The 20,313-nt window shown below is 40.7% G+C and overlaps 1 protein-coding gene across 1 annotated transcript in view; it reads left to right on the forward strand.

Moving 5' to 3' along the window:
- The window catches only part of LOC135224576 (ring canal kelch homolog), a gene marked incomplete in the record, with an annotated part of 536,926 nt that overhangs the window by 467,752 nt on the left and 48,861 nt on the right, over nucleotides 1-20,313 (forward strand). Inside the window, 2 exon segments of the mRNA XM_064263711.1 lie at nucleotides 5,817-5,957; nucleotides 8,360-8,474. Of these exon segments, the coding sequence (XP_064119781.1) occupies nucleotides 5,817-5,957; nucleotides 8,360-8,474 (256 nt within the window).

Raw genomic sequence — 20,313 nt, forward strand, 5'->3', positions numbered from 1 at the left:
TTTGGATTCGCAGACTCACACATTCACGGATTTCTCTCTGGAACATTTCCCGGCATTATTCCTGGAAAATTTGCATATTTGCGGTATTTTTCTATGAGAAATATCCACAAGTTCCTGGTATTTTTTATCAATTTCATCATACAATGCACTTTTTGTGATAAAACTATTAAAAAAACCAAGTACTACTATAAGAATTTTTAGTGGGTTTTTCTTGAGTTTTAACTAACAAAATAGGCTGTTTATAGTGTTTTTATAGGGGTTCCAAACATTCGCGGTTACTAACTATTCACTGGGGGTCTGGTACACATCCCCCATGAATACGGGGGGACCACTGTATATCCAGAATGGCCCCACGGCTCCGGCGCTTTGATATGTGCCAAAAATTTTATAGTCTAATCTAATCTTCTGTTTACCAAGGTAAATGGGCGGTCTACTGTAATTGTTGTCGTCAATAGGATTTTTCTCCACTCAGAACTTGTATTCAGTGCATAGCAAACTTTTTGGTCTTCCTCAGGGATGAGAAAGGCTTGTCTGTTTCCGCCATTAGAGGCTACGGTGCGGCCCTGAGTTTAGTGTTACGTCTTAGAGGTGTTAACATATCCTCATCCTGGGAACTCTCCTTGTTTAAAGGGTTTGAGCAGTTGTGTTCTCCAAGGGAGCTTAAGCCTCCAATGTGGGATGTTTCCTTGGTCCTGAGAAATTTCACTAAAGCTCCTTATGAGCCTTTAAGTCATTCATCTGACAGGAACTTGACACTCAAAACGGTTTTCCTCCTTGCCTTGGCTGCTTTGAAGAGAGTGAAGCACACCAAGGGTTGGGGGTCAGTGTCCTTCAAATTTGTCCCAGAATTCGTGGCTAAGACCCAGAATCCCTTGGTGCAGGATGACAAGTTTGCCTCCTTCTATCTCTGGATGACTTTGTGGGCGGTGATTCTGAAGAGCTCTTATTGTGTCCTGTCAGGGCTCTGCATTGCTATCTTAAGAGGACGCGACATCTTAGGCCAGGTTGTCATAAGAAAGAGGTGTCCAAGAATACAATCTCTTTTTTGGTTATGTGAAGCTATCAGACAGGCATATTCGACTCTTGATGATTCTGCCGCTGTGTCTGTGCAGGCTAGAGCACATGACGTCAGGGGTATTGGTCCCTCTCTGGCTTTCAAGAAGAATTTTGCTCTTCATAGAGCACTGGTACTTGGTTATGCCAGTCCATGTTCACCACCTCTTATCTTAAGGATGTTGCCACAGATCAATGGACACTTTTTCCTTGGGTCCTATGGTGGTTGCCCAACAGATCGTGTAACTCATTGTTACCCTTAACTGGGCCGTTTGTATCTTACCTAAGATAATTGTCTGGAAGAGAGAATGAGTGAGTTGGCTGGTCTCTTTCTTTCTCTTGTTCCTTTCCTTCTTCCTACGGGCAGGTTGGGGAATGGACGTGTCATTTGTTGTACCGGTTCTGATACAGGTGAGTAAGGTAGTCATACTGGTAGTTTGGTTGCTTTGTGTTCAAATAGTCAAACCCAATATTCAGTAGCATATACACCGCTTTCAAGGAAGGGGGAGTGAGGAGTAATAACGAACCCTGATGCATTGGTTTGTTATCAAACAGTCAGAATTTCTCTTTAGTTTCCTACTGCAATGAATCTTCCCATATATTATTGTATGTAACCCAGTTGGCTGAGTTGTTGGATATCAGTTTGTTTATCTTCTCACTGGCATTAGTGTGTCTCCTGTAGATATTTCTTTCGGAGTTGGAATGGTGGGTTGTCCCCCAGTCAGTTTAGGATGTCTGTACCTCCCACCAAGTTCAGTACGTTTCCCAATTACGCGAGAATTTGGTCAATCCATAGCCTCACAGAATTGGAAATTCGCAGATTTTGAAACACATACCTTATGGGAATAATTCCATTAGGGCCAAGGCAAACGGCAACTTACCCAGTCAAAGTTTTTTATACTACCCATTATCAATACTTTCTATGTACTATACTGTAATTTTTTCTAATATGAAATTGTTCTTATGGATAAATAAAACATAAAAAAGGTTTTAGTAACTTGAAAAAGCTTAAAACTACACACAAAATGGTGAAAACTCCCACATGTAAACAGTGCCAAACAAGTGTACTGTACTATACAGTCATTTCCTTTAAAAAATCCTTTTGGATGGAATTTCCTCTACCTATCCTCTACCAAAAATACCTTCAAACTCCTCTATCATATCCTCCGTGAAGAGTTCTGCTAAAGGAAGGCTTTGTGAACCATTTGAGGTGACGGGAACTGGCAGATCATGTGTCTTCACTCCCGTTAGGCCTAACTGGTTATGAGCGCCTGTCTCAGTTTCTTTGTCCGGCACGTTCACTATGTAATCGTTTTCATATAAATTTATTCTATGATTAAAAAAGAACTGATGAAAATTCAAAATTTGATACTAAATTACAATTTCTTAAAAAGAAATTATAAAAATTAAAAATTCAATATGAAATGACAGTTTCTTGAAAAGTTTAGATCGAACAATTCTCTCTCTCTCTCTCTCTCTCTCCTCTCTCTCTCTCGCTCTCTCTCCTCAAATCTCTCTCTCTCTCTCTCTCTCTCTCAAACACATCTGCTTCTCTGTTAATCAGTTTTACCTGTCATTTTCATCAAAATCTATTTCAACAATAGAAAAAAATAAATGATTGAATGCCAAAAGTTACTCAAAACAAGTTAACCTAGACAAAAAAATACTTTTATGTTAAGCAATAACGGATTTCAAGTTGTTGACTGCTGCCAAAATGGAAGTTGCTCCTTCCTTCGTCTTTAACTTAAGGGCAAGTTTTTTAGTTTCAAGAAAATAGGTCTTCCTCTTCGACTTCTAGGCAGATGCATACATGATGCGGATGATCAGAATACACTTTGCAGATCCGAGTAATTTGTATGACGATGGTGATGACACCAATCATTCATATACACTGCGCTAAGACATCACAAATGCGTGAGGCAGAGCCTTCCGTCTTAGCTAATGGCTGAGCAGGAAATTTTTCTCTCACATTCCCCTTGGATGAGTAATATTATTTTTTTCCTCCAAGCATTCCCTCCACTCACTCTCAGATACACCCCCCCCCCCCTCCCCCCCCCCCCCCCCCCCCCCCACCACACCCCCCCCCACACCTAAAATACTTGAAAAGACAATAGATTTGATACGTTTTGCGGCGTCATGACTCGCAGACTTTGAACGGCTTCACAGATACAGAAAATCTATATTTGAGAACTAGCGACCGCATAAAAGGAGAATTGCACAATTCGAACATGCATAATTCCGGACCCGACTATAAGTCTATCCTGTTGTTAAAACTAAAGGTTTGTTCATATATGAACTAATGACAAATTTTCTAAGACAATTTGTATTTTTCACAGCTACAAACCTGAGGTCGTAATGTTCTACTGCCCACCTCTACCTGCCCCTCTGTCAGCTTATGATATCCTGGGTCGGGAAAGACTAAACACGATAGCGTGGAAGCACTGTCTTGGACCAGTTTTCACCTGATATACACACGCGTTGCCAGATCTCACAGACTCCTTGCTTTTCAATCTCTGATTGTTTAACTGGATCCAGCTAGGCGCTAGAAAATTATCCTATTGTTAAGACCGAAGGTTTGTAGCTATGAAAAAGAGAAATTGTCATAGAAAATTTGTCATTTTATTAATATTTTGTTGTGTTTATATTAATATTAATATTTGAGAATTAGTAAATCATTTTTATCATAGAAAATATATTTAGTCACAATTAAATGAAGATAATTAGTGAATATTGTAAATAATGCTCTTTGAAAAAATCTCATCCTAAAACACTTTACATAATATCATTTCAAAGTATCTTACAACATAACTGTACCCTTGAAAATATATGGCTTACAGCTATGTGTGAACATCCCTAAGACTGTTACTGTACTCTTACCAAGGCAAAAACTAATCAAGTTATCCCTGTATTCAGACATGCTCATTTTCTTTCATACAGTAGTATTCAAGCCATACTGTTTGCTTTTAATGGATAAAGTAGATACAGTGGAACCTCTACATACGAAAGTCCCAATGTACAAAAAATTCAGGCTACGAAAGCAAAGACGAAGATTTTTTTGCTTCTGTGTACCAAAAGAATTCAGGTTGTGAAAGGGTAAACTCCAAGATTCGTGTGGGCCACCGAGAACAATTTTAAAACTGGCGCGCCGCCAACTCAGTAGACTTGCCACCATCCTCCCGCTCTCCCATTGGTTCCTGATGGTAGTCACCGCTGTAAGATCCTGCTCTTCTATTGGTCAGCATCTGTCCCATCATGCCTCTATGTAAAGGCGTTCCTTGACCATTTTTTGCTGCAGCATTATTGTAAACACCTGGAATTCGTTCGTTCACATATATTTTGTTTGTTAACGTAAATTCGTGTTAGTGATTTCGCTTTCGTTGTACTGTAAGTTACTTTATCATGTTGTGTGTGAACTTAATTTAATATCTTACGTTATTAGCCATGGGTCCCAAGAATGTTGCTGAAGTTCATGGAAAGAAGAGGATGTTTTCTATGGAGACAAAGATGGAGATAATCAAGAAGTGTTAAATTAGTTTTCTGCCATTTGTTAATGTGCTTCGTAAAGTTTAGTGTTAATGTTTTCTGCCGTTTTTTAATGTTTCGTAAAGTGTTCATGTTTTCTGCCGTTTGTCCTCCCCCCCCTTTGTCGCCACTTTTGGACATCACCTCACTCGAAAGGTAAGGTTCCACATTTTACTACATATGTACGTACATTTACACACACAATTTCTTGTACCCTTTACACTAATACACTTTATTTACAGGTACAGTAATGGTTAGGTTAAGTATTGAATGGTCCAAATTGTTGTATTTCATTGTTTATTGGTCAATTTAGCTTTTATTATAAAATTTACTCTGGTGTTTTTGTAGGGCTTGGAACGAATTAGGCAATTTACATGTAAAACGTAGTTCTAGATATGAAAAAATCAGATTACGAAGGCCGCTTCGGAACGGATTAATTTCGTAACCTGAGGCACTACTGTAGAGGTAAAACTTTCTTTCACGCGAGATTTGTGATTGGAATTTGCGCATCATTTGGCAGAAGTTCTTTAAGAAAAAATAATATTTTATTGATGTTTTGCTGTGTTTACATTAATGTTGATATTTGAAAAGTAGTAAATAATTTCTTTATCATAAAAAATGTATTTAACCACAAAAATAAAATGAACGTGTAGTTAGTGAATACTGGAATTCATCTAATTTTCAGGGATCTCAGGCACAGTGCCCTGCCTTTCTTGTTTTCTTTCTATCAGAAGGGTAGAAAGTCCATAGGAACAGATAAAAAATTCTTTTAAGTCAAATGCAATAAGATGTACCCACCTCAGCCACCCCACTTTGTCCCCCTTAGCCAGAGGAAAGAATGGAATAGAGAGCATAGGTAACCCCCTCTCTTCCCCCCTAATCTCCCAGATTTTAATGACCTGGTTTCCCTAAATTCTGGAGCTAATGCTTAAGGATACTTATATATGAGAGGCTTTGGTTTGTATCCTAGGATTAATACAAATTGTTTCAAAAATCTGTTTTAGTTTAATTTTACATAATTTACCTGATAATACCTGATAATTCATTTAATCGATGAACAAGTCTTATAATCCATTAGTAGATTCTCAATGTTGATTTTTTCTGTAATATTTGTACTCTCTTATTTTGCCTTTGAAGTGTGTGTGTATTTTTTTATGTTAAAGTTAGTGTAGTATATGTACATTGTTCTTATATATTATATAAATATAAGATCATTATTAATTACAGATTTTTTCCACTAGGTGGGTGGTTTTGATGGTTCCACTGGATTAAATAGTGCCGAGATGTATGATTCTAAGTCTTATGAGTGGCGCATGATTGCTCCAATGTCTACGAGACGATCATCAGTTGGTGTTGGTGTTGTTAGTGGACTTCTTTATGCTGTAAGTCTGTACGGTTGTATTTTATAAAAATTCCAGTGAAATTATTTTAGTTTTTCATAAATATCAGTCATCATTTGTTGGAAGTTGAAATGAATTGATGGCTCATCTATTTTCAGAAGAAATAAAATTGTTCAGAAACCTTCTGCAACATTGCCTTTTTTGTTTGCATACACAAAAACTCACCCACAGCACATTTAAGACCCATACAAACAGTACTTTTTACCCCTTACACACTGACAACTGGAAATTAAAGCTCTTCCATTCCAGTATTTCTTGTAGTGCAGATTTCATGATCAGGTTTACCTGTCAATTCTAGTAGTTCATTGAATCCGGCATCAAAACTTGTGTAGACAACAGTTTATGGGCGGAACCAGTCCTCTCATCAGAATGGATGAACTGATAGAATTACCTTAGTTCCTCCAACTGACTGTCAGGTTGTGTGGACGGGTAAGCAACAATTTTGTGATTTTTCTCTCATCTAGCTTTCTCCTGGGGTGTATCTCACTGCTTTGACTAGAATGTGTACTACTACAAAACAGGCAGATAAAGAATTTTGATCAGAATTGATACAATATGTATTGGGCTCAACCTTGTTTGTGGAAAATAATAAGTAAAGAATAGATGAGAAGTACAAAAAAAAAGTCATGACAATGGTCAGAGTTGAAGACAAATTTCTGTAGCAAATGGTACATATGAATCTAGCAGCACCAAAACCATAATATAATTAGTTCAGCTGAAAAGTTATTATAATGATAGGGGAGAGTATGTCAGTGTGCAGACGAGATGATGAATTTGTTATTGCTGGGAAAACAGATGCAGCTAAACTCAGGGAAACTCCCGCCTGACAAGCAAGTTTTGTCGGACAAACTTATCAGTGATATTTTATTTCAAGCTTATTTGAATTTCCTTACTGTTAACAGTAGAATGACACAGAATCCCCTAATGGGTCACATTCTTCCATACCAAATGTAAACCTAACTGATTTGTTTGCACAAAGACAACAGGTTGTGGTTATTTTCCTGCTTAAGCAGCTCAGCTTAGCAGTAGCAGTGAACACTAATATTAGGTAAATCATTTATTTATCATACAAAACTAATACAACAAATGTACTTACACATAAAAAATTTTCTCATCACAGTAAGAAAGAAAGAGAGAGAGAGATATGAGAAGGAAGGGAGAATAGAGAGAGAGAATTATATTTATTATTAAATGTTATTATTTAATCATATTAAACTTAACATTAATATGTATTTGAAAATTAGTACATATTTTTTATTGTAATAAATATATTTAGTCATGAAAATAACATCAAAATACACTTATTATGAATATTTCTTAACAAAACAGTGCAAGTTGCCAAATTTTTTGCAAATAATTATTCAGTGAATTGCTATGACAGCTAGTCAATATATAGTACTTCCACCCCTTCCTCATCACCCAGCAGTGTCCATCCTTGTGATAGTATTGTCACAATGAAGACAATAAGAAATGAGGGTGCTAACCTCAATTTGACAATCCAACTGACAATTTTACTCTTGCTCTTTTAATTTAGACACTCATCTGTCAAATAGTCATGGGTGAACTGACAGGTAAACCTGATCATGAATATTCTGCCTAATATGGTCAACAGTGAGTTCCACAAGGGTTCTCAAATCTATGTCATGATAAAAATTCTTATCGGGTAGGATATTTTCATTTGCATCTTGTAAAATCCACTAGTTCACCAACCCATTTTCATTTCTTAAAGAACTTTTTTCTCCTAAAATCATGTATACTCAGATTTACCCATCAATATAAGATACTTTTTTTTTCTTTGCATACTCATCTTCATGTACAGGTTTCCTCATTAACAGAGTAATTCAGCAACACGAACCCCATATATTACTGAAGTGTCTATGTCAGACACAGGAAGAAAGTGTACATACGGTATATATGAGGCGTTTAGTTGCAGAGGAGGGTATTCACCACTTTTGTCAGTTTTGAGTTTTGCATAGCATTGTATTGACCAATCCTTCTAGTTTCTGAAAATGCATCACAAACCCTTCCCTGACATCGGCAAAATGGTCAAAAATCGCTCAGAGTAAAGTTATCTATTCGCATCTAGCAAGCGGCAGTGGGCAAGCATCTGAAAGTACAAGTCAGTGAGAGGTATTCACCACCCACACCACCTGAGTATCCAGTGTAACATGTAACAAGGAAAGGGTAGTTCTGCAAAAACTAAATGATAGCTAGAATAACAGTTGGATTACTGTACTTAAATTTTCTTATTCAATCTTTAAGTCCATTTTATGGACAGAAAAAATTAAAAGGAATTATTTTCCTCTTACTTTTACAAGAAATGATCTGTGGATTTTATTTTAATCCTGAAAGATAACTTCCTCATTTATTTTGTTACTTTTAAGGTTGGGGGCTATGATGGCGCATCACGTCAGTGTTTAGCATCTGTTGAGTGTTACAGTCCAGAGTCAGATGTTTGGACGTCTGTAGCGGAAATGTCGGCTCGTAGAAGTGGAGCAGGTAGGAACTTTTGGAGATTTGGCCTATTCATATACTAGTTGCGTATTGTTAGGTCTGTCATGAGATATCACCAGTGTTTTAAAATGGCTAGTACAGCAGTGGTCATTTTCTGAGTAATGTATAATTAAGTGCAGTATATTGCAAGAAACCATTAGTTACTTGAACTAACATCACAAAGAGCTGTTTTTCACTTCAGATGTTTAACATTTCTTGCTGCTGTCTATACCCATGTTTTGCTGAGTGGTAGTCATTGGAATAGTAAGTGGTTATTAATTATAAGAAATAGTGATGAATAATTACTTAAGCCATTAAGTTGGTAAGCCTGGTTGAATTTTTGAAAATAGCATTTTGTGAGGCTGTGCAGGCTGTGTATGCATGTTTATTTATGTATGCGCACGCAGTGCATTACAACAAACCATTCTGCATAGTTTTCTATGCTCTCTCAAAAACAAATGTATAAGTGTGTTAACACCCACATACACAGACTGAAAAATATGTATCACACTACTTTATTATGTGCAATACTATATAGGACCGCATTAAATGAATGGCAATAAAGATAATGCACTGTACCAGAGAAAGGGGCAGATTGGTTGTTGCTGCAGAGTAAGTATGTATTGTTTAGTAACTTGTGTTAAAACAATAGTTTTTTTTTTCATATATTGTATGTTTTTTTGTATTTTACATATACATATTTTGTAAGCATACCCAGTAAGTGTAGGTATAACTGCTATAGCAGTTGGTTATGTTTTTAAAGGTAAACCATCCGGTACTGTATTGTATATATTTTTATAGGCAATTCATTAGACTGATATAAAACTGAAATTGAAAGAGTGGATATTTCAGAATTATGAAAATCTCAAAATACCAGTTAGGGTAGGCTATTAATTATTAGGTGTGAAATTGCTGTTCATGAGAATCAAATAAGTGAGTTGTTCCAAGGTACAGTAGAGCCTCGGTTCTCGACGATAATTCGTTCCAGAAGGAACGTCGAAATTCGATTATTTTGAGAAATGAATCAAGTTTTCCCATAAGAAATAACTGAAAATGGATTAATCCGTTCTTGGCCATCAGTTATTACCCTAACTTGCCTTTTTATACAATACATTACATGTAAATTACAACTAAAGTTAAAAGTTAAATAAATATCATGTTAAACGTATATTTATAATTTTAAATGTATAATACACTGTATAAAAGAAAACTAGCCTGTGTCCAACTGATTGTTGACCAAGATCCATAGGCTACCTAGGTAAATAGTAAGTAGAACGTAGTGTAGTGGTAGGCATAAAACGTGTTGCTAACATAATAAAAACATTGAAAAGCAAGTCAAAGTGAAATTTTACAGTAAATTAATAAACTATTAAAATTAAACCCAATTTATATTTATCAAAAACTTGCAAAAATTTGCCTACAGTAAGTCGGCATTTAAGGATGTAAACAAACCATAGCGCAGCCCTGGTGGTTTATATCGGGACTATAGTAGTAAAGAAACCATATCTCGCTATAAGCCTAAAAACATTTACATTCGATATTAATTTATTGTAAATCTTTTACGGAGTCGACTGCAATACTGTATACAAAATCGCTTGAAAATTATCTTTCAGTAAAATGTATGTTATGATACTAACGATTTTGTTTCATAAATGTCCTTATAAAAAAGGTGCGTCTTTTACGGCAAATTGTCCAATATCTGGGCTGGTATCAAGCTTATTGGACTTTGACAATTATTATGGTACTGCATGTTACATATATACGTACGCATAAGTAAAAGAATCTTCTTAATGTCTTTAATTACTATACCATTACGTACCAGCATCTCTTGAGTTTAATATCAAGCTAACCTCTTTTTTTTTTTTTCTTTCTTTTTACGACGACGCTTATAAACGAAGCATACAGATTGCGTTCGTTACCGCGCATGCGTTGCATATGTAAACTGTGTCACTACCAGACCTCATACGTAAACATTGACATCTTTTTACAGTAGACATAAAAGAATCGTCTTAATTTCTATAATTATTCTATACCATAGCGGCTTCTCTGATTAAGCTAGGCTAACTTCCTCTTTACCAGCAAGCCTAACAAAGATTAAGATTGCGTTCGCTACCGAACGGCACATGTTACGTATGTGACAGTGGTTTCACTACCAAATCTCACGTAAACAATGACGTATTTTTACAGTAGACATAAAAGAATCTACTTAATTTCTATAATTAATGTATACCGTAGCGGATTCTGAGTTAACCTAAGGCTAACCTCTTCTTTACCGGCACGCTTAAAAAGCTTAGATTGCGTTGCTACCGAACCGAACATGTTACGTATGTAACTGGTTCACTACCAAATCTTACACGTAAACATTAACGTATTACAGTACGACATAAAAGATTCTTCTAATTTCTTTAATTACTACGCACATTAATTATGGCATAGTGGCTTCTCTGATATAAACTATGACTAACTTCTTCTTTACCGGAAAGCTTAACAAAGCTTAAAGATGCATTCGCTACCGAACCGCACATGTAACCTACGTACGTAACATTGCCTTCATTCCAAACCTAACACTTAAATACGTATTGCATTTGCTACTGAAACTCGTGCCTCAAGTGAGCATGGTTTTAGAATATGTCTACGCTTGGAAAAAAAAATCAAGCAACGGTCGTTGATTAAATCTTTTTTTTCGCTCATCACTTTCATGCAGGAGAGGATAGACGAAACTTAAGGTTTATTTTGGAGTTGGAAATGATGGAAACATTTTGAAGAAGGAAAACGCTTTTCCATTATTTCAGAGATTAACAATAGCCAAAGGTTTTAATAGATAGCCAGTAGTAATGTGGGACCCATGATGTATCAAAAGGTAATTGCGTATAGAGTTGATACCACGAAAAAGCAAACGAAATGCGCGCAAGGTGTACAAGACGACACATGTTTGAATGTTTGTAAACTTAGTTGCGGACTTTAAACAATGCTGAGTGGCGTCACCAGTGTTACCAACCGTTTTGCTAAATTATGCTAGTCGGTCCAAGCAAGAATTTATGCCAAATATGGTGCAATTTTGTGCCAGAATTATGCTATTAATCTATCATTATCTCATTTCTCTAATACATTCGAGCTAAAACAACGATGTAATGGAAATTTAAAACATTTATATATTAGGTGAAATGATAAAAAGTGACGAACAGACAATATTATAACTAATAATTTGATGATCTTTACATGTTAGGAAACTCGTAATAAAACACCATTTTTCTTTAATAGATCACATACGCAATCACTAGTACACTATTTTGATATGCAATCACTATTATACTATTTGACAAATGGTGTGAAGATCACACATACAAATGTGAAGAAAAACAACAAATTTTACTTTTCTGGGCTCAGCTCGTGTCGCTGCGCGAAATATCCTTTAATCTATTATTTCTAGGGTAAATGTACTAACATACCAGAGAATAAATAAAATAAAGAAAAAGGTCAGTATAACTGACTCGCTCACCCTCCAGGAGGGTGTCGGTATGAACACTAGGCGAGTGAGACCACTACCACGAGCCAAAATGCAATAGAAATCTCCCATAACTACAAAATCCCCCTCCAAAGGTGGGAGCCGACCCACAGAGTGAGCCAGCTCGTACTACTACTACTCCATCCCATGCTGCCGACTGCTGCGCCTCTGGTGGCCATCCTTTTCAAGTTAGCGCCCCACACGAGGTTTGTGATATTTTTCTCTCTGGTGTTTTTTGTGCCCTTTCATTGGATTTTCTATTATGGAGCGTGCAGCTATCGCAGCAACTAAGTTAAGTACTCAGTATTTACGGTTAGTTGGTTTTTTCCGGCCCTGAGACAGTATTTGCCGTTTTTAGGTATAAATACGATCTCGGGGTCGGAAGCATGGCAGCATGGTTCTGCCTCGTGATGGGTTCGTTCTTGGTCTCCCAACTAGAACATCCCCTATTTTATCTTCGCTCTTTATGATTATCCGCTTTACTTAGGGTACGGTCTAACTCAGGTTTGTCATGCATGCATGTATTTTACCTTACGTAGGCTTTTCTTATCCAGACCCTAGTCCAGGTTCTTAGTATCGGCCTCTGACTAGCTTTGAGTGGTAGACTTGCCTTCGGGTTAGTCGTACACTCCTGGATTTTTTCTCCTGCTATATTGTTTTCTTTCTTTCATTTATTTATTTATATAACTGTATATTTTATTATTGTTAGGTTAGTTAAGGCGTCTGGCTTAGCCTAGGTCCTGGCTCTTTGAGGCCTATACTACCGCTCATCAGTTCGGTTGCTTCCCTATAGCATCTCTCTGATCAGTTGGTTCGGCCGCCCAGTGGGCTTATTGCCTCCGCTTTTCAGTTCAGTATGCTTCCTGATAGCATTTCCCTGATCAGTGGTTGTCCTAGGCTTAGTTGTCGTATTTGGTCTTACCGCCTCGTGGTCACTTCGTGATCACGGGCCAGCCAGACGCCTGTCCAGTCATTCTTCCCCCCCCTCCCGCTCTTCCATAGAGTCGGGCGGGGGCGGGTCGGTCTGCCCATGCTCGCTCCTCATACCCGAGCCTGCCTCCCTCTCTCCCCTCAGGCGGAGGGGCTAGGGAGTCGGGACAGACCAGACTGGTCTCGACCTCTCCGGCTTCTCGGTCCGGCCGGTTGGTACGGAGTGGGGGGTACTGGCCTTGCCACCCTCCGCGCTACCTTGTCGCTCCGGGCTAGCTTGAGCCTGTATGTCTTCTCGCTCTTTCCCATCTTACTAGGGCTCCTTCCTGATCGGAGTCCTGGTATCCAGCGGAAAGTTGTTAGTCCACCCAGTAGGGTGGACCGGAGCATACAGTGGGTCTCTACTAACCTTACCGTTTTGCTGAGTTACTACACTCCGCTACGCACTGGCTTAGTCCGTTTGCTTGTGTGTTAGGTTTAAGTTATCTTTAAGTTTATCTTAAGAACCTTAAAACCATCCCCCTCCCTTACATATCTTACCGGATCTCTCCGGGATATAGCCTATTCAGGCGATGCAGGGAGGGGTTATGCACAAATTTTTTCTTCCGAGCTCCGGCATGCATCGGAGCTCTTCTGTCCTTTAGACTGTAAGTGATGTTTTTTTTAAGATACTCATGTGTCTCCCCACCACTTACAGGCCACCAACTGTGAGCATCCGGGATGTTCCGCCACACTTCAGGACCCTTGTGGACACGAAGTTTGCCGGTCCCATGCTCCATGCGCGACTCCGCTCGGGGACATCCAGGTCTGGTACCATGAGACGTGTACCATATGTTACGATCTGGTGAGCCAGCTTTGGAAGGGGTAAGTTTTACATCTCCAATAGCTGCTCCGCTTCTTTTTTAGCGCTTAAGTTTTCATCATATAACTTAAGGCAATTAATTTAAGTTATACTTTAAGTTTTAGTTTTAAGTGATTCTTAAATCTAAACTACGCCCTCTTCCAGGCTCCGGCGGTAAGAGAGTACCGCACTGGCTACCCTGCGGGCCTGGGTCGGCGGTTTTGGGAAAAATGCCGCCAAGGGACAGCCCTACATCCTAGAGAAGCGGTTGGCATTACTAATCTTCCCCGGAGGCAAGGCGACAGGATACGTCGACCCGATAGAAGCGGATCCGACTATCGCCTTCATCCAACAACAGCTGGCCACCTCATTAACTGATCAGGACCAGGATATCTCTACGGATGTCGCGACCCTAGATATTAATGTTGAACCTATGGTAGGTATAGACGACCTGTTGGTCGAGGTAGGTACGGTGGACACCCAAGGGTCACCCTTGGGCGTAACTGTTTCTTCTACTCCTGCAACCTCTCCATCCTTCCAAGGCTTTACGGGTGACGAAATATATTCTTCCTCCTGGTGCTTCGGTTAGACCTAAGGTCAAGTCTAAGGTGATGACTTTGACTAAGACGTCGTCGTCGTCTAAGAAGACGACTTCGGCTTCATCCTCCTCCCGTAAGTCTCCGGCGGTGGGAATCCCGGAGCATCCAGGTCTAAAGCTTCTAGCTCCGGCTCTAAGTCCTCGAGGAGTAAATCCTCCAGAGAGAGATCTCGCACTCCGGCAGAATCACCAGTTCCGCTACCTTTGGTTCCGATTCAGAGCCTCCCCTCCACCTCCGCAGCAGCTCCGGCTTTGGACTCCATGCTGGCCTGCACAGGTGGGGACCTGGTTGGGTCCTTAAAGAGTAGCATGGAGCAAATGATCTCTCGTCTGTCGGACAGGATTACTTCCCAGGACTCCATTATAGCCGGGCTGAGAGAAGCTCCTCTAGCCTCTCCTCCACTGTCCAACACGAGTGGATCCCAACTTCCTCCGTATGACTCACTACCTCAGTTCTCTATGAACAATCCGTGGAGAGTAGCGTCATACGCCCCCTTCCAGGACGGTCTCATCTCTATACCGGAATTTGGGACTCGAAGAATAGAGGACTTCGAGTTCTTCCCGGAAGGACCTCCAGCCTCCGTTCATAGGCTACGCAAGGCTTACAACCGTCGGCTATGGATGCGGGAACGATAAGGTACCAATTAAGGAGACAGTCCTCTACCTCACGAGACCAGGCTCATAGAGAATGGCTCAGGTGTTCTAGAGGAATGGATTGTTCTAACACCAAGATTACAACCATTTCAAGCGTACCCTTTACCATTTTTACCAATGGCATGAGAGTACCCCGCCCCTCCCGTTGATAAACCAAAGATCGCGAGGGTCGACCATTTACCCATGCGGTGCCCCAGAAGGGCGGGAACCTATACCGCAGTTTGAAGGAAAGCGGATCCACTTCTCCGTTGCTCCCCTCAGTTGGAGAAGAATTGTGGGAAGGGGACTTGCCGAATACATTCTCAGCTGGGCAAACACTCAAAACCGGACTGTGCTATTGGAGCAGGTTGGTGAAAAAGCTAACCCAGGCTCCCAGATGAGCCTTATTCAGGCTGAAGTTTGATGCAAAATCGCGTCTAGGCCAGATCCCAATCAATTTCTATGGCTATGTCTGAGGTACGCTTACCATTGGCTTATGGATTCAGAACCGATTTTTAAGCTCATGACCAAAAGCCCTGACTCAAACTGGTACAGTCAGATATGTTTGAGTTTGCCACTGCTCGGACGAAATTGTAGGAAGCACTCGTCCATACAAGCGAGGCAACCATTCGGCCTTAGGAACTGAATAGGTTACTCTCGTTCTAGCATTCGGGGAAGCAAGATCTTTCCCTTCCCAGAAGCTATGGTTAAGGAGGTCCAGTCACGAGGCTACCCAGGTTAAACCAGAGCCTTATGGATCGTTGGGGCCTTTCGGCTAAGAGGAGGCAAAGACCTGACTCCTAAAGGTAAGGGCAGGACAAAAGGAAAACCCAGGCGTTTCCAACCTTACCAAGAAGAAGCAACTACGCATTTGTCCTCAACAAGTTCCAACAGTTTTTTTACCGTTAGGTGCAGACAGCCCCAACCTCCCACACTTCTAAAGGTCAATCCCACAGCCAATTTGTTATGTGATATCCCCTCAGCCCCTCAGCCCTCCAACCTTCTTACGCCACTCTCTCCAGCTTACAATCAAGCCTTCGAGAGTCAAGACTTTCTCAGAAGTATGGACCAGCCGTCGGGTAAGGGAGGTAGAGGTAAAGCGTTCCTTTCGTGGCGAGAGGATCGGGAGGCCCCTTTCTTTAACAGGGGAAAGCACTTCAGAGGAGGCCGAGGCATGGGTTACCAGAACCAATGAAGAAACTTGCAGGTAGGGGGGAGGCTGTTTCACTTTCGCCACCGGATCGGAACTTCAGCCAACTGGGGGGGCTCAGAGCATAGTGTCAAAAAGGTTCTGGGTTGGAGCTGGTTGACGGAAACCCACCTCCATCCAGACCTTTCCGTTCCAACTTCCTTTCCAAGGAATTTTGACAGAGTACGCAGACGATCTCCTTCAAAAAGGAGCTATAGCGAGAGTCAAGAGATTAAAATTCAAGGTCGCTTGTTTCAGCTGTGCCAAACAAAGAAAGGCTCAAAAAAAACAAAAAAGAAGGGTAATCTTAGGACTTGTTCCCGCTTAAACTTAGCCAATTCCCGCCTTGCGGACAAGGGGGGTGACCAAAGTTCAATAGCTTCACGATCTCAACAGGGTGGGACCCTACTTTCCCCGTGGGGCCGTTCACCACCTCTATCGATTTCTTACAGACGCTTTACCTATCATATCCCATTGTTGCAAGGGACACTTCCGTCCCGTATCTGGGTTTCAAGATAGGGAGACCAAGACATTCTCCTTCAAGGAAGTTAGTTCCATTTCGGGAACTCAACGTGGCCACCCAGGAGCGTTTTCACGAAGCTTAGCGGAAAGTGGTAGTGCAACAACTCAGATCGCAAGGGATCATGGTAGTAGCGTATCTCGACGATTGGTTGATCTGGGCCCCATCAGTCGAGGAATTAGGCAATGCAAAGAAGCTACTCTGAAAGTGATTCAGTTCCTGGAATATCTAGGCTTCAAAATAAACAGGACCAAATCCAAGGACTCGACTTCCAGAGTCAAACTTTCAGTGGCTGGGCATTCAAATGGAACTCTATCATCCCACACTCCTGTCGATTCCCATCAACCAAAAGGAAAGAAATAGCAAAGTCACAGTCAAAGCAATTTCTAAGTCACAAACTAGCGTCAAGGAGAGCCAGGAAGGATCCTGGGTTCTCTCCAGTTTGCATCAGTGGACAAACGTTCTTAATGAAAAGCCAAACTGAAAGGACCTAAGACCAGAATCTGGCGCTCGCGAGCCCAAACGTCTGGTCCAGGGACAAAAATATTCCTCAGGTGCCTCTGATTCTAAAGAATCGACTTCGGCCATGGGCGAGAGTCAAAAAATTTTATCAATGTCAGTACCCCCTTCAGTTCCCTCCACCAGGGGTCACCATCCACACAGACGGTCCTTAAGGGCTGGGCTTGGGGAGGGGTATTCCCAGGGTTCAAAAAGGTTCTCAAGGGACTTGGTCGTACCTCAGTTCCGTCAGTTGCCATATAAACGTACTGGAGGCAATGGCAGTGCTTCTTGACTCTAAAAAAGGTTACGCCCAACCCAAGTACTCCCACATAAAAGCTGAGTCCTGGACAAGGCAGGTGTCAGTACATTTGTAATAAACAGAGGAGGCTCCAAAGTCACGTCATCTAAAATCACGTCCATGAAATAGCCGATCTTTCCTTCCCTGGCAGACAAGTTCAGTTGGCAATCTTTCCTCCACTCACATATGCTGGAGTAAGAAAACGTCATAGCAATACGCCCCTTATTCCCGATCAGCTAACCCTAGAGTCGGAATTGGGTCACTGGTGAAAACAGGTTCGTTACCAATGGATCCTTCAAAGAGTCCCAAAGGGCTAACGGTGGGACCTCTTCGCGAATCACAAGCGAACACCAAACTACCGTGTTATGTAGCCCCCAACCTGGGACCCTCTGGCCTATGCCACGGACGCCCTGGCTCTAGGACTGGAACCAATGGGGAGAACAAGGATTTACGTTTCCCTTCCCTACAGTGGAATCTCCTCATGAAAGTATTGAACAAAACCTCAAGGACTTGCAAGGGTTCAAGGGCAATGGGCTCTAGTAGCCCCCACCAGGACTGGCCGAAGGAAGCAAACTGGTATCCTCTTAATTTTGGAAGCTGGGCCTTCGTTCCTCTTCCGATCCACCCCAGTTCCCAAGCTCTCCCAGTCAGTACAAATGAAAGTACTCGTGTTCGCCTTCCCTCAGGGATTCTCAAAAACCCTAACTTTGATGGATTTCATGAAGTTTGCCCCCGGTGCCAAAAACAAAAAGAGATGACGAATATTGACCATCGTCAATATTGATATTCTTGGCGAAATACCGATAAAAGGGATTCGACTTTGAGGCAAAGTATGTGATGCCTGCTGTCAAAAAGTTAGCAACCTTCCTGAGAGATTCGGCTATTATAATCATGACAGTTAATTCAGCTATATCCTTTTTTGCAGCTCCTTATTTGAAAAAAAGGTTTAGCAGCTAGCACGGATTACGACAAACAATGTCAGCTTTTGAAAAACAAGGATATTTCCAATTTGGATTTACATAGACTTGACGGCGATTACTTACTTCCTCGTCTATTCCTAAGGCATGTGCTAGGCTTAGGCCTTGTCTGTTAAGGCCTACGTCAGTTTCATGGTTCTTAAACGATGTTCTAAAACTCGGGCTTCCGAAACCGATAAATTGCAACATGCTCGTTTTTATAATGCTCTAAGCAAAAAACCCTATTCTGTATTAAGCTTTAGCTTTCAGGAGCAAGAAATTTCAAAGAACGTGCGGCTCTATCCAGAGACCCGGATAATATTTCAGTTGCCTTCCCACAGGAGAAAAAGAGCAGTTCCTACTTTCTCCGGGAACGTAGCTTTTAGCAAAGAATGAAGATCCTTTGATGAGGTGGGAACCTTGGAAGGTACTACCCCGTTCCACAAGATGTATCTTCCTTTGCCCGCCAGATTACAACCATTACGAGCCATTTCTGTCTAGGACCTCCTCATCTTCGTCGGGGGGGGCGGGGGGGGGGGGGTTTTTTTTTTTTTTCCCCGCCTTTCTTTTTTTTAGGAGGGAAAAGGTGGAACTTTATCCATTTAAAGGCATCAGGCAACAAACATCCTGTACAGTTAATTAAGCAAGCCAATCCTGGACTCTTTCCCACGAAAAAGCACCATGATGTCAGGGCGGCAGTAGCCAACCCTCAAATTAAATTGTAAAATTTTCCAACGATGAACTTCGGATTGAGTTGAAAAAAGTATACTGGATGGCAAATCGCCGACAGGTGTTCAAACGTCACTACCATTAAAGTCCTTGGAAGCTCTGGAAATTCCCAGCAAGTATCAGCGGGGTAAACATAGTTTACCCTGACTCTAGCTAGTTTGTAGTATAAGATTCAGTCCTCCTTTTATACCTGCCTCACCAAAAGGTTTCGTCTCTTCCTACCTGGTTCATTTGCATTCAACCTTGTGGTCTTAGCATGCTTTTGTGATAGTGTAGTGGGTGCTGCCCCTTATTGTCTTAGGTTCGGGGACACTCACAAATGATATAAACATTATTGAATCTCATGGATGTTTCCCCCTTATTTTTCTTTATGCTAAGGGGATACATCATAATTATAATGATTAAGGGTTTTGTATCTTTAAGTCATATTACATTCCCTTTATATATTTTATTATTGGTTGATTTTTGTTTTTATTAATTGCTATTATACTTTTGATAAACATGCTGTTACACAGATAAACAATTGATTACATGTAAATTAATTTTACCTGTACATATGTAACTCTACCTTTATGTTTACAAAACATGATTAGAATTTCTTAAGGGTAATTTAAGCGCATATTTTCTTTTCATTTTTATACCCCTGTGTATAGTCGATCTTTAGCCAATTTATAGTCTATTCTTATATTTATTTGTATCTTTTATTTGAGACCTATTCTGATTTCATTTTATTTTTATTCTCATTTTATTACTTTTCTTTTGTTTCTTACAAAATCTTGTGCCTACTTCTCTGGTACGATTTCGCCGCCGCAGACGACATCGAGCTGAGCCCAGAAAAGGGATTTTGACGTAAGGAAAAATCTATTTCTGGGCGATTGGCTCGTTTGTCGCCAGGTGAAAAATCCACCCTACCCATCCCTTTCGCCCAAGATGTCTGCTAAACTTCAGGATGGGCCACCAAGGAGGCGCAGCAGTCGGCCATCATGGGATGGAAGTCAGGTAGTAGTACAAAGCTGCCTCACTCTGTGGGTACGGCTCCCCACTCTTGGAGGGATTTTGTCACGTGGGAGATTCTATTGGTATTTGTGCTCGTGGTAGTGGTCTCACCTCAGCCCTAGTGGTTCATATCCGGACACCCTCCTGGA

The sequence above is a fragment of the Macrobrachium nipponense genome, chromosome 12 (genome assembly GCF_015104395.2).
Source record: "Macrobrachium nipponense isolate FS-2020 chromosome 12, ASM1510439v2, whole genome shotgun sequence".
Lineage (NCBI taxonomy): Eukaryota > Metazoa > Arthropoda > Malacostraca > Decapoda > Palaemonidae > Macrobrachium > Macrobrachium nipponense.